The sequence below is a fragment of the Gymnogyps californianus genome, chromosome 2 (genome assembly GCF_018139145.2).
Source record: "Gymnogyps californianus isolate 813 chromosome 2, ASM1813914v2, whole genome shotgun sequence".
Classification (NCBI taxonomy): Eukaryota; Metazoa; Chordata; class Aves; order Accipitriformes; family Cathartidae; genus Gymnogyps; species Gymnogyps californianus.
Window position 1 is genome coordinate 15650133 of NC_059472.1, and position 13956 is coordinate 15664088.

Sequence of the window (13956 nt, forward strand, 5' to 3'; positions counted from 1 at the left end):
GTGGAGTACCCAGGACTGGAATCGTAACTTCAATTTGGGGAGCGGGAAGAGCGCAGGAGACAGGAAGGTATCTTGCCAAACACTGATTATGGGATAGCTGATGTGCTAGGCAGATAGAGGGGAAGAATGGAGTGACGCTTTACATCTTGTCTCCTGTTGTGCCTATGAAAGTATCCATTGCTTCATTTTGAGCAGAACATCCCTCTCGCCCTTTTAGTATTTCTGACAGAAAGTAAATATATCGGGTCCAGTTTAGTTCTTTTAAACAACTACATGGTTCTACTTTGGAGATTACAGGAAGCTGGAAGACATAAAACATTTTGGATTTTTGGTGTGCTTATTTCCTTTGTTTCCTCATTGTTGTTCTTAGAGAAGGTTGTTATCTTTGGCATGTGATAGCTTGCGTGTCATCAAGAATCAGAAGGTGCATTAGTTGATTATGAAGATAAGGCAGAACAAATTGACATCAAAAGAGAAATTACGTGGGAAGCCTATCTCAGACAAAAAATTAACTTTATGGCCAAAATTCTGATTTGTGCAAGAGAATTCAGTTCAGTTGCCTGAGATACTATACGTGTCTTTTCAGCCTTTCATTGATTTCAGGGAGAAATCAGTTAACTGGGAACAGAAAAGTGGCATCTTTACATTGTGGTGATAAATGATATATACTCTCTATGCTTACATAATTTTCTAACTTGATACTATAACAAGAGTCTGGCTCTGCTCAAAAACATATAACAACTTTGTGCAAATAACTTTTCTTTGTTTTACAGGCCAAAATTAGCACTTAAAATATCTCAGTGTTTTTCATCAACTACGTTTTTAATTAGATAATTTTATTGTTAATTCCTATGTAATTTTTTTCCTTCCTGTTAGTTGTATGCTAAAGGTTTTGAGGTGCTATACTAAATGATCCATGAATAATAAAAAATAGCTATATACACCTGGAACATAAAAAGAGTGGATAGGAATAGAAGGTAACTAAAACCATTTATTGGAAAACAGTTATGAAAAAAGCAGAGGAAAAAAACCCCACACTTTCCCAAGAGAAGAGCTTACATTTTAAAATATTTCCTTCATGTGCAGAAATATCTTATTATGCTACTGTCCAGGACAGCTGCTCCATTTTTTTTAATATAATGCTTTTACATTTAGTCAAGCAAATGCTAAAAGGCTGCCTGTCGAAGAGCATGGCTGAAACCATGCATGGCCTCTGAAACCTCCATTCTTACAGAAAAGAAATTGAATTTTCAAAGCTTACATTCTGGTCCTGTAGTTCCTTTATTGCATTTGATGTTTGTCCCTGGGGGTTTCTATGCTGTTGCAGCTCCCACCTTTACCATTTTTCTATCACTCCTGCACCTTATTACTTTCCATTTCCTATTTCAAATAAAAAATCCAATAAAACCACTTTCTTCACTTTGATTCTTTTGAAGAAAATTAGAAAAAATTGTGGAATGGACTTCAGTATTGGCACCGATAACTTCTAAAATCACAATTAGCCTCATGACAAACACTAGTACTTAAAAATTCTTTGGCACAAAATGCACATGCAGTTATGTAGCTTGATCTTAAATTTTCACATTGAGCTCCTCTGTGTAAAGTAGTAAGCATTGGAATATCTGACACTAAAGATTATTTATCAATGAAACAGAATCCTGTAGATGCTGTAGACCTAAGTGTGCAAAGGGCCTGGCTTCAGTGACTTGCATCTGGTGAAGTAATCAGTGATATCTGAACAAAGTGGGTGTAGAGTGCTACCTTATTTATCAGGGAGAACCTTTTTAACATGGAGTTGATATGCCAGGGGATATTTCATTTCCTTCAGACTTAAAATGCTGTGGTCAGCAGAACACAAATGGCTGAAACCCCTGAATTACACAGGATTTATACACAATGCTGCTTCCTGAAGCTGTAGTCGCTATTTGGAATTGCTTGCACATGGCACGCAGCGCTACTGAATATAACTGTAGTTAATGGAAGAGTAATGCATGCACTTGGCAAAACTGCGCCGACTGGAGAGACCTGAGAGTCCCTGATACATCTTCTCCCAACTGCTTTTTTTTGTGAACAAAGGAAAGAAAAGAATGAGCATTTAGGAGATCTTGTCTGTCCCATGGCTTCTGAAACTCGATTCACAAGTCTTCTTGCCTTCCTCCTGTTTTCTCCCCATCCTGTGGGAGAGGGGAGTGAGCGAGAGGCTGGGTGGGTGTTTGGCTGTTGCCCGGCTTAACCCACCACACATACTGTTGACACCGAGGTACCTTCTCGTCATAAGGATTTTCACTCTGAGAGTGGTATGTAAGTGAGAGGCTACTATCAAAAGGCATCCGGTGAATAAGAAAGGGATTTCAAAAGGAGCAAAGAGACCATGCCATGTGTAGAATGATGTAGAATAAGCTTTTTACTTGAACGTAGGGATTAAGTACAGCCTTATATTCACTACGCTTCTCCCAAATATAAGCCTTACTTTACACAGAAAAAACATTAGATACTTACTTCATTTTTAAGCAATGCACCTGCCTGGTAAGGCAGAGTAGACACGTTAGATACAATGGCACATTGAAAAAGGTCAGCGATACGTTGACATGGAGATGTGCCATGTGCCCATGTTTCTTGATGTTTGAAAGTTTAAGCCTGAATACCTCACCTCTTTGAGAAAACTGAGCTGTTCTGAACTTCCAGCTTCTGTAAGGGTGCAAGATATTACAAGGCAATTTTAAGTCTGTGTTAGGAGAATCTGTTGCCACCGAGTTTTGGAGATTATTTTACTGGAAACAATTTCTTTTTGTAGATAATTAATGTTGTTTTAGGCAGTTGTAGTTATTAGTGCAACTTTGTATTTGGGGTGTTGTGTCTCAATGCAAGTACAGACTGCTATATGTGTATCCTAAGCCATTCTTCCCTATTCCTCTGTACTTTGTGATAATGAAATTAAGGTGTTCATTATGCTTAAAAATATTTGGAATTGCTGAGAGGGTAGGGAGGAAAAACACAGAGTTCAGGCACAACCCATTTACCAAGTGGTAACAAGTCATTGCAGGTTAGCCCATCTCTGATAACTATTCATGTGCATGGTCGTAGCCTGCAGCATACACAAAGGTAATTCAAGTTGGTTTAGCCCTTAAGGTAAAGTCAGTCTGACAATTTGGAAGGGATTACACCTTTGAACCCTTAATCAGATAATTTCCATTTAGCAACACTAGTTCTGCTCATAGCACTGATAGGGTGCAGCGGTGCTGTGGAGGGACATGACGCATCTCAGTTACACCAAGGTTTTTACTTCAACAGGACTGGGGAATAAAAGGGTTTTGTTTGGTTCCAGCTGTCTTGTGATTTAGAGTATCATTTAAAAATGATTAATGGAGTTTGTGCACTACTTGAATTTTCTAAAATATTTTGTGATGGAAATCATCTGTTTTGTGGTTTTCCTGAGTAGCTTGGGCAATGTTACTAAAATTTTTCAGTCTGACATCCTTTTTATGGCCTCCTTTTCAAGATTTCAGTATTTTCAATGGGGAAATTTTCTATGGCCTCTTGCCTCCAGTGATCTGCTGAGTTCTGTAAAGTAGAAAGTTGATATTTGTGTTTCATTTTTCATGTTAATCATAATTAACCAAATTGACTGAATTATTCTGGCAATGCATTAAGTAATGTGAGCCCTATGCCAGTCCCTCGAATAGGGCTATTTTGGGTGCCCACAGCAACCTCTTTGAACATGCTGATGTTCTGTGCTGTAGCTACTTGTTGGTTTGTTTTTGTTTTTGTTTTTTTCTTTTTAAATTACATTGAGTTTCTGTTCAAAAACTGATAGGCGGGAAAAATGTATCACATTTGTCTTATCCCAGGAGTTTTCATTCCTTTTCGGATCCCTAAGAATTTGCCAGTGGTAAAGCACTGTGCATTTACTGACAGAAGACATGTTTTTTTCTATTTAAATACCTTTCACCAGCATCTTTGAAGTAGCCCACAGATCTCCAGCAGTCCATGGACTGTAGTTGAAAACCACTATATTACCATATTACCACTGTATTACTGTTTCCTAATCTTAGTTTTCTTTAATTAAAGCTATTTGATCATATTTGTAAATTAAAAGTGGATATGCATGTGTATATAAGAGCAAAGTGAAATATTAATATTGAATCAACCAACTTTGTTCTCTAAAAAAACTTCAAAAGGCAATGCCAGTGGGAGTGCAACATTCAGTCATGGAAACCTGTGAAGGGTAGGACTCAAATTTGCAACACCTACGTGACAGTTGAGCTCATTGGCCACAGCATACTGCCTTGAAACTCCGGGTCGTTATTGCATCAGCCTCTCTACAAACCTATGTTTTAGAACAACGCCCTAATCCCGCTGCACATGCACCCTTCCGTCTCTTTGGGGCACAAGGCACATTTGACCTCAGCGATGCTGCAATTCTAAACTTCCCCTTCAATCTCCATTTAACAGTTTTTTTCCCAATGGAAAACGTAAAGTGGGATTCATCTCACCCAACTTTAGACATCTATTGCAAGGTGTTCGTAGCTAATCTGGGTGTCTAGGTTTCTTGTTAGCGTCAATGCAGATCTAGTCAGTGATATCAGTGGCATTTAGGATATGATTTGCCTGGTGGGAATGATTATTATACTAGATTCTTTGCTTGAATTTGTTCCAGCCCCAATGCAGGCAGCTGGTCGGGAACGTTCTCAGTGATGTTAAAGCCATTTTATAGGAACAGGCAAATGCTGGGTCTGTGTCTGCTGGAAAATGCAGATACATCTTGGTATTGGCGTTTCTAGGTATGTTCCCCTCCTTTAGTTAGAAATTAGCGTCAACTACATTGTTGAAAAGGTTTCTTGAAAAGGTAAATTTTTATGACGTCACATATTTGGCATAGTGTCTGGACAGCTTTGGGGTGTTTGGTATGTCTACCTTTCACAGCCCATTTCATTTCTTCAGAATAATGTGTAGGGTTTGAAATACTTGGGAAAAAACAAACCAAAAACAAATAAAAAAGAGCAGCAAAGCAAACCCAGCAGTCAACTTTTAATACAACACTTAAACCCTTTCCTGAGAACAACATGAGTAGTTGATAGTTCAGGGTTTTGTTTGTATGTAATGTTAAGATTTTGTATTCCCTCTCAGTGCACTGAAAACTCATTATTTGTGCTCAAGACAGATACTCACATAACTCCATAGCAGTCTGCTTTTTTGAGATAATCCCCAAAGCTTTCAAATCTATTATGTCTTGGAAGTGCTTCTCCCTCAATATCAAGCTGGTTTATTAGGTGTAAACGCTCCCCATGAGCAGAGCCTCCCCCATGTCCTGCTGGGGAACCCCCACTGCAGCCCACTGGCCACGTCTGGCCTAGTAACGTGGCTGTGACTTTACGTGACTGGAAGCACCAGAATCGCCCAAGGAAGCCATGGAAATCCACAGCCCGAGGTTCCCAGGTTGTCAGAAACGGTTTGCCAGGTGCCAACCGACATGTGGAGAGGAAGGGCCCCTCGGCCTCTCTCCCGTCCCAGGTCGGGTGAGCTGGGATGGCCACCGGCGACTTGCACAAGGCACAGGCTTTCTCCTGCTCCAGGTAGCCGTGGGACCGCTGGGCCGGCTGGCGAGGCCGAGCGAGGGCCGGTCCGCCCCGCCCGGAGAGCGCCCGGGGCCCTGAAGGAGCGCCGCCATCGCATCGCCGCCACCGCACCCCCGCAGCGGCACTGCGCATGCGCCTCTCTCCCGCCGAGTTTCCGCCCGGAGCCGTTTCCCTGCTGCGCCGCCGCGGCCTCGCCGTCGCTTCCGGTGTTTCGTTTTTCTCTTTCCGGCCGGTGCGAGGGGAAAGATGGCGTCGCGCAAGGAAGGCTCCGGGGCTGCCGGCAGCGGCTTCGGCGCCTCGAAAGGCAAAGGCAAGGCCGCCGCCACGGGCGACTCGGCCGTCAAGCAAGTGCAGATCGACGGGCTGGTGAGCGGAGGAGCCGGGGCCGCCGCTGGCGGAGGGGCGGGCGGGGCGGCCGCGGCCGCGTGGAGCCGCCGGCGGGGCTGGTCCCGTCTGTGGGGCAGTGCCGCTGCCGGGGGACGGTGTCCGTTCCGGGGCTGGGGTCGCCGTGGCGCCCCGAGGGGCAGGAGCGGTTTCATCCTTCTTCAGAGCTTCCTAACCCGTGGCCAGGCTCCCCCTGTGCTCATCCCTGGGGAGGGGAGCGACTCCCTCCTTTGTGTAAGCGAAGGCCGGGACAGGGCAGGAGTTAATTGCTCTTAAATATTCCCTTTCATCCTTCAGCTCCGGTGCCTGGGTTTTCTCTTTCCACCTTTCATAGCTCAGACGGTGGAAACCTACACAGGTGTAAGAGATGGTGAGCACAGGGGTTTTTTCCCTCATCCGTTGTGCTTTTTGCCTTCTCTGTTAGGACTGCTAACACTTACTGTGTTTTATTAATAAGGAATAAAACGATGGATTGAAGGGGTTTAGTAGAGAATGAAGCCATCCTAATAGAGGTGATCCTTGCAGACCTTAAGCAGAAGAGTGTCTACTGAAGTTGGTTCTTGGCTTTGCTGCTGAATGTTTTTGTGTCAGTTCATGTCTCATACGATTGGTATTATTCACAATGACATAAAGTGGGGAAATAATAGTTACTTAAACTTCTTAAGGATAGAAGTATTGTTTGTTACTTCTTCATTATCTTTCCCAAGTGTCACCAGAACACTGTACAGCTGAAGTGTGAAGGATAATTAGTATACCGGTAATGAGAAGAAAGATCATAATTTTGGGGCAAGCTTTGAAGGCTACTTGGCATTTATTAGTAATAGGCCCCAGTCATTATCCTGGAGTTATACAGTATAGTAAACATTTGGGAAGAGGAAAAATAACTTATTTGTGTATAGTGGTTCTTATGAAAGAGAAAATTTGAATTAGAGGTATTTCTGCAGTATGCTGTTCAATTGTCTGTGTATCTGTGGCTTTGGTGCACATAGCATTTTCAAGCAATGGTGAAAACTGACCAGTTGTGGAACGTAGCCCTAAAAATATAGCAGCTGACAGCAGACTGCTGCTGTTGCAAGCAGGCTAGTGCCAGATGGACAGTGGTGGGGGTGTGTGTGTCTTTCTGTTAGCAAGTTTGAGGGAACAATGAAAAAGGGAATAGTTAAGAGCAGGATACAGGTTGGCACCTTTAATTCCATTTCTGTGGGTATAAAAGCTGTTTTATCAGTTTTGGACTTAATAACAACTGTTAAATTTGATTTCTTTTGTTCCTGCTTTCATGAAATAAAGAGAACAGGTGTTTCAAAACTCTTCTCTATCGGATGTGTAATCTGCTTTGTGAACTACTGTTCATTCTAATCAACTGTGAGTGGCCCTGATGGTCTGCTTCTGACAGTCCAACAAATGCCTATGATTACTTCTTGCTTTATGGTTTGTTTTTTTTTTTTAACTTGTTCTTGTGTATTCTTCTGGTACAGTACAGTGGTGCCTCTTGCATGGAGTCTGTACGGAGGAAGGTGACTTACTGAAAACAGTGGAAAGCTTTCACCTTTCCACCTGCTGAAGATGTGTCCCAATGGATCTTACACAAAGTGTTCTCAGGACACTTAACAGCGCAGCTCACAAACTTCCATGACTGCGGTGAAGAGAAGTGTTGGCATAAATTTGCTTGCTTTGTAAACAAACTGGTCCCTATTGCAAGTCCTTAGAATGTCTTACTGAAATTCTGCTAAAATGTTTCTAATACCTTACTGATTTAAATGTCTTGTCTGTGCTCTCACAAAGTAACAAGACTTCGTCAGTCATCTTGATGATGACCAGGGGGATTTTGTGCCAAAACTGGGGATGAATTTTGGTGGGCGTCAGGAAAGTTGGCAATCTCTTTGTCTCCACTGGTGCCTCATCTCTTGGCAGTGGTATAAGGAATCCTTTCAAATGGGACTGCTTTGAAAGCAAAGGCACGCTATGTAGGTCACTTTTGGGTCTGTGTATGCAAAATAGAAGATGTATCAGTCTTCTCTATATGTGAGAATGTGAAAGTATTTTTAGAAAGCTTGTTATTTCAGAGGAACAGTGAAGTAAAAGAAAACAATATTAGTAATGAAGAGAAGACGTTCTAAATGTCAGTATGTTACCTTGAAATGTAATACATAATGATGCAGCAATACCTGCTTTTCTGGCCTCCTTCTTAAATTTGGTACAAGTAGAGCATCCTATAGTTAATTTCTTTCTTATTTTAATCTGATTAATTTCTTATTTTATTACATAACGGTGTAATTTGGATTTATATCAAGTGCAATTTTGTTTCAGGTAACACAATAGTAAATTAAAAAGCACTGCCATGGCAGGAGTGAAAGCTAACAGTGAAACCCTAACTAATAAGATAAGCTAAATTTGCGTAAATTATTTTAAAAAGTTACTACTATTAGAGTATTCCGCAAAAATAATAGCACCAAAATTTAGGAAGATTGAGGGAGAACTGTGTCACATTGTGGGCACTTGATAACTTGATTGAAGTACCTGAATGCTTGTTTATAAAATGCTTCTGAAATTACACGTGAATTTCCAATCTTCATAGTTTGACAAAAAGGAGAGGAAAAATACAAGTTGACTCTTTTCTGTCAGCTTTTCTGCTAGATAGTTAAGGTCTCGGTCATCAAATGATACATATGGCTAGCTACTGTATCAGCATGATAGTGAGACTCTTGAATATTTTATTCTATTTTTGGTAGCTTGAACATGGTTTTGTTTTCAGATTCATTTTTGAGAGATTTGTAGCAGACAGAAAGTATCTATGCATACAGTTATATTGGCTGTTTTGAATTAGGAATGTCTTTTGTAAGGTGCAATAAGCAAAAGTGGGTGGTATTCTTCATCCACCTCAGGAATACAAGGAGCGACCACAATATCAAAGAAAATTTACTCTATCCAGTTGCTTTCACAACACAGAAAAAGACACTGATTGCATGTGGATTCAGAGCCATTGAAGTTGAGGAGGTTTGTTAAATAAGGCACCTTTGAAGTGCTCTCTTTTTGGAACTGGTCGTCTTATGAATTATTGAGTTGAATGGGTATTGCAGTTTAGACTGTGTTGAATAGAAATAGGAGATTTCTGTTATTCCTTTTAAGACAATATTGTGATCTGCTTTGGGTTTATTTAGTAATAAAGATTAGTGGCAGCCTGTGCGTGTTCTACAGATCACTGTGTTTAACTCATCCCTAGTGAGTAGGGATGTGTAGTCTATATAAGAATTTGTACAACTGTAAGGGATAACATGGGTTTAGTTGCATATTATGGAAAGTGTTAATATGTCACTGGTTTATGCCATCATGAAGTGCTTGGGCTCATTCAGCTTCTATTGGCTCAGCAAAAAAAGCATCCCATGCATTTAAGTTTTTACATGGAACTTTTGTTGATATAGCAGTGTGTCAGAAAAATTATATGCTTAATAAATAAACCTGTAGTGAAAGCAGTTTCTAATGTAGGTGGTCTGGTCTTTCTAAGAAATTAGAAATCGCAGGGTAAATAATAACTCTCCAGAAACTCTCATTTATAATGTGCTTTTTCTTTCAGATGAGATGTAAGATTGCATGTATTCGTTTTTGACAATCCTGAGAAAAAGATCAGAAGATGAGTGTAGTACATCACGTTTTGTTGTCTTTGCTTCCTGTTGTAGAAATTTGAATAGAGATTCCATCATGTTCTTTCCACTCTAGTTGCCCAAAGAAAACTTATGTTCACAGTAGTGGTGATGACATGCATAGGGTATCTCTGTCTTTTTTTTTTTTTTTTTTTTTTTTCCTCCTTTCTGTGTGGCTGTGGGTAAGCAGCCTTTCCATGTTTCTGCTTTTTTGAGAGATTAGCACTTACCTGATCACTCAAATTTGTGATTATTATGACTACAAGGAGCTTTATGAAGACTCTTAAATGCCTTCTGGAGTTCTTAGAAACAGTAGTTGTAAATTTTATGGTGAGTGTCCATCTGCAGTAATCACAGAAGAAAAATGATGCTTTTAATATAAAAACTGGAAAAAAAAAAAAAAGCATGACTGGGTTTTTGCAGCTTGGTTTGCAGTAGGCTTTTGGACCTAATTAAAGCTCACACCTTCTTAAAGCTGTTTGTCCACTTGGAGTACCGTAGCCTTTTTACTTTGTGCAGATTGCTTTCTAAAGGCATTTGTAGAAGGTGAGTGAGCTTATTCTTCAAATAGTCTATTTACTCTGCTCAGCTACCTACTTGGATGGAGTCCATAAGAAAGAGAGCTCTCTTGAAGAAATCAGTTTAGTTTCTTCAGTTTAGTAAAATCACTGGCAACTTTGGAAGTATAGGTGGAAGAACATATACGAGCACGGGCATCATGTAAGTTTTCCTTCTATATGGAACTAGACTAATAATTCTAGTGACTCAGTGTCTTATATTATTGGAACATGTGTATCTGATGTGGTCACCTCAAACTGTTTTGTAGTTGTGTTTTAAAAGAAGTACAGGGTTAAGATGACCTTGTGATCATCTTTTGCCATTTGAGAAGGTGAATTTAGACAGAATTCAGACATATGAAGACTAAAAATTACTTTGGTTTACTATTAGTTCTGGGACTTCTGCATACTCTCACCTGCCTGGTGGTAGATCAGGGCATCTAGTTCCAGATGTACCAGCTGCATTCATAGTTGGTTGCAACTGTATTTAATTGCAGGCATGCCACTCAGAGATTGGAAAAGTTGTGGTTGTGACCAGACATCTAGGAGTCCCTTGTAGATAATTAAATTTTGTCTCTGTTCACTTTTTCATTGAAAGAAAGGTTATATAACATATGCTTTTTCTAAGCTTCGCATATGGAGGAGAAAGGGTAGCACAGCTCTGGTGTGTGTGTGTGAGGAATGCATGGAAGGAAAGTACATAGGCTTTCTTCCTAGTTGCTTGTGTGCAGCAGATTGTCCGAAGCCTTTTTCCTGCTGAATGGGGAAGTAGCAACAGATACAACAAACGTTGTGATTTGTAGCTTTTACTACACTTGCTGGAGGCCCTTCTGATTTTTTGTGTAGCTAGTGGGGTCCAGGTATGTAAGAGAACCATATTGTAACTTGAACACTTACATATTTCTGACAAAATTCATGGGTGTAGTTTAGACTAGGTTGTGCATGACTTTGTGAGCCATTTCTTCGATGCCTATAAGCGTGCTAGATTTTTAGTTTTGCAGTTATATGACCCTTCATAGCAAGGGACTCAAAAGCCACTCTCAGGGGTAATGATTATCACATGCTGTCTGAAAGAAATGTAAAGCAGTGCCATAATTTGCTTACCTTTTTCTTTTTTTGCAAGACGTGTTGATGGACTTGTTTGTTGTATTTTTAGAAATTCTTTAGTGGGGGCTGAATTTTTTGGAATTCAGCTGCTGAAATTAATCAGATTTGGTTCACTGACCTTATATTCTTTTCCTTCAGTAAGGTGCAATAAATTTCAAACTGAAAGAAGTTTTCAGGTTAGCTGAATAGACATGGCAGTTTTCTTTTATGAGTACCTACCTGTGCAGTCAAGTGACCTTCTGTGTTAATCTACAAAAAGGAAAGATACTTGTGCGTTCCTGTTTCTTGCAAGAAAGCAAGAGAGAAGGTTAGATTACCAAATGATTGCATTTAGTGATGTCAAAATGCAGAATAAAGTCTATAAATTTGCTGGAACTTTTACAAGACTCTTGTACCTACAATTACTAGTCTGAGCGGTCTAAATTTGTAAATTTGGGTATAAATATTAATTTTCCTTATTTCTACAAAACTCATCTTAAGTCTGAAGTTCAAACTTCAACTGCATACATAAAACTTTTGTAGCTGTCTCTAAAAATCACATATTTTCTGGGAGTGTGGTTAGTGGGGCTGTATTGTTGATTTATACAGATAGCTATATTGGAAAATATAACCTGCTTCAGGTTTTTTTCGTATCTTGGTGTTTGTTTCCTTAAAGCTAACAAACATAATCTTTCCTCTTTTTCATTCTTTGTCCTGTACTAATTTGGGATCTGCATTATGCCATGGAGGTAATGTAACAAAAAAAAATTCTGTTTTTGTTTGGTGTTATGGCTGTGTCATGAAACACTACTCTGTTGTACAGGGTTTCAGATATAAACCCACTTGTGGAATATTGCTCTTTTCTTCAGAATGCTGTTATTTATTTGTTTTCCAGTGGAAAATTTGAAATGGGAGAGGGTGAAAAGGAAATACTGTGTCAATTCTGTGCTTATTGGATTAATGATAAAGGTCCTTGGATTTCTTGCATCTGCAATTTTAAATAAGAGCAATTATAATCATAAAGAGAGTGTAATGAACAATTCTGATCAGCTACATTTCCTGATAGTTATTTATTATCTCTTAAATTGTAAGGTGGTTTTTTTTTTCCAAAATTACTATTCTGCTGTTGCAATTTTTATCTGACCTCTTTTACACAGGCACTGGATTATAGCCTTTAACTGTATGAGTGCCAACTGTTTCCTCTGTGGTACCTTTGCATCCTTTCTCTCACACAGCAAAGCGAGTAAATGAGGCAAAGAGGACAGAGAAACTCTGATTCTAAAGTACCTGTGCTGTGACCATGAGAGCAGATGGAACGAGTTAGCCTGTCATTAAAAAGTCTTGTCTTCCAGTTTGCTGCATTATTACAATGGAAGTTTGCAGGCTAACCTTGTTTCATGTTTGTAGTAACTCTTCAGCATTTGTTTTTGCAATATTAGTGTTCTTTTCAACAAAGTAATCATATGTATGATAACATTATTTAGGCTCAGTATTACATTGCTTTACTGGAAGTAGCAGGTCGATGGCTGTAGGGTGTTGTGACACTTTGATTGTTTTTCTTCATTTACAGACTGTTTTCCCGTTGCTACATAGCCTAATCTTGCAAACTTGTACTCTTGGGTAAGCCTATTCCTGGGGTACCTGAAAGTTTAGTTTTGTAAAAGGAAACAGCATGCAGATTTTCCGGTTTTTAAATTGTCTACTGTTGGAAGTACTGGGAAACGGTGTAGTCCTAATAAGAGATTCTGAATTTCCATCAAACCTTGGAGGCTTTTCTAGAATGCTTTTTTAGTGAAACTTCCAACCCTACTCAACTGTATAAAATGGCACTTATCAAGGACCTCCTTGGCATATTTCTGCAGTTCTCACAATTTTAGTAGTCACATCAGGCAACATGTAAAATTGTGAAAGCAGAGATGAACTGGTGTATCACTCAGACATAAGATCAGGCAGGGTAAGTAACATTTTTACTAGATGAGCATGAAAGCTTATGTAGTACAGAAATTGAACTAATATTCAAAACCAGAGTTACTCCATGTGGTGGATTGTGGGTCGTGTCTGACCACTAGTATGTCGATAATGGATATATGGAAACTTTCTTCTGGGAAAATAACAGCTGTGGGTTGGGAGATGGGGATCTTTTAGCAAGGCAAGTGTGCTGGCTGCTAGGCCAAATAAGTGTTTTTTATTAATCAAGTTTGCCTTCAGAGTAGTCACAAGGAGATATGTTATTACTGCGAAGCTGCTTCATTCTTTGCAAATCCTCTGCATGAGGATATTCTAGGAAGGAGAGTAAAAGTAAAGGAAAATAATTCTTATCTAACTAAATTCTTTAGCACGAATATATGACTCTTTTTTTCTTTTTTGAATCCTAACCTCTTGAATTTATGTATGCATTCAGAAAACTATATCCAGTAATACTTTTGGAGAACACAGTGTTGACTGACTGAATAAGGTTTTCTTATACATTGCTCTTGCATAACAATATAACTGGAGCCTTAACAACATGCTAAAGCATTAATATGCACATTGCTCTTATTATTTCATTAATGGGAATGATGTTTCCTTTTTTATTAAACCACTGCGAATGAGTTCTTTTTACACTTATGCGCATTGCACACAAATTTAACATGTTGTAGAAAGTAGCAAAAGTTATGTAGGCTTCTCAAAACAGCCATAGGTTTCTATTCCTTTATCTTCATAGCTGCTAATGTG

General features: G+C 39.5%; 1 protein-coding gene across 1 annotated transcript in view; it reads left to right on the forward strand.

Annotated features, from left to right (window-relative positions):
• The first annotated feature begins 5813 nt into the window (after positions 1 to 5813).
• EIF3H (eukaryotic translation initiation factor 3 subunit H) overlaps positions 5814 to 13956 on the forward strand; it is an 89242-nt gene continuing 81099 nt past the window's right edge. Inside the window, exon 1 of the mRNA XM_050891568.1 lies at positions 5814 to 5942. Coding sequence (XP_050747525.1) covers positions 5823 to 5942 — 120 coding nt within the window. The 5' untranslated portion in view covers positions 5814 to 5822. The remainder of the gene's footprint in view (positions 5943 to 13956) is intronic.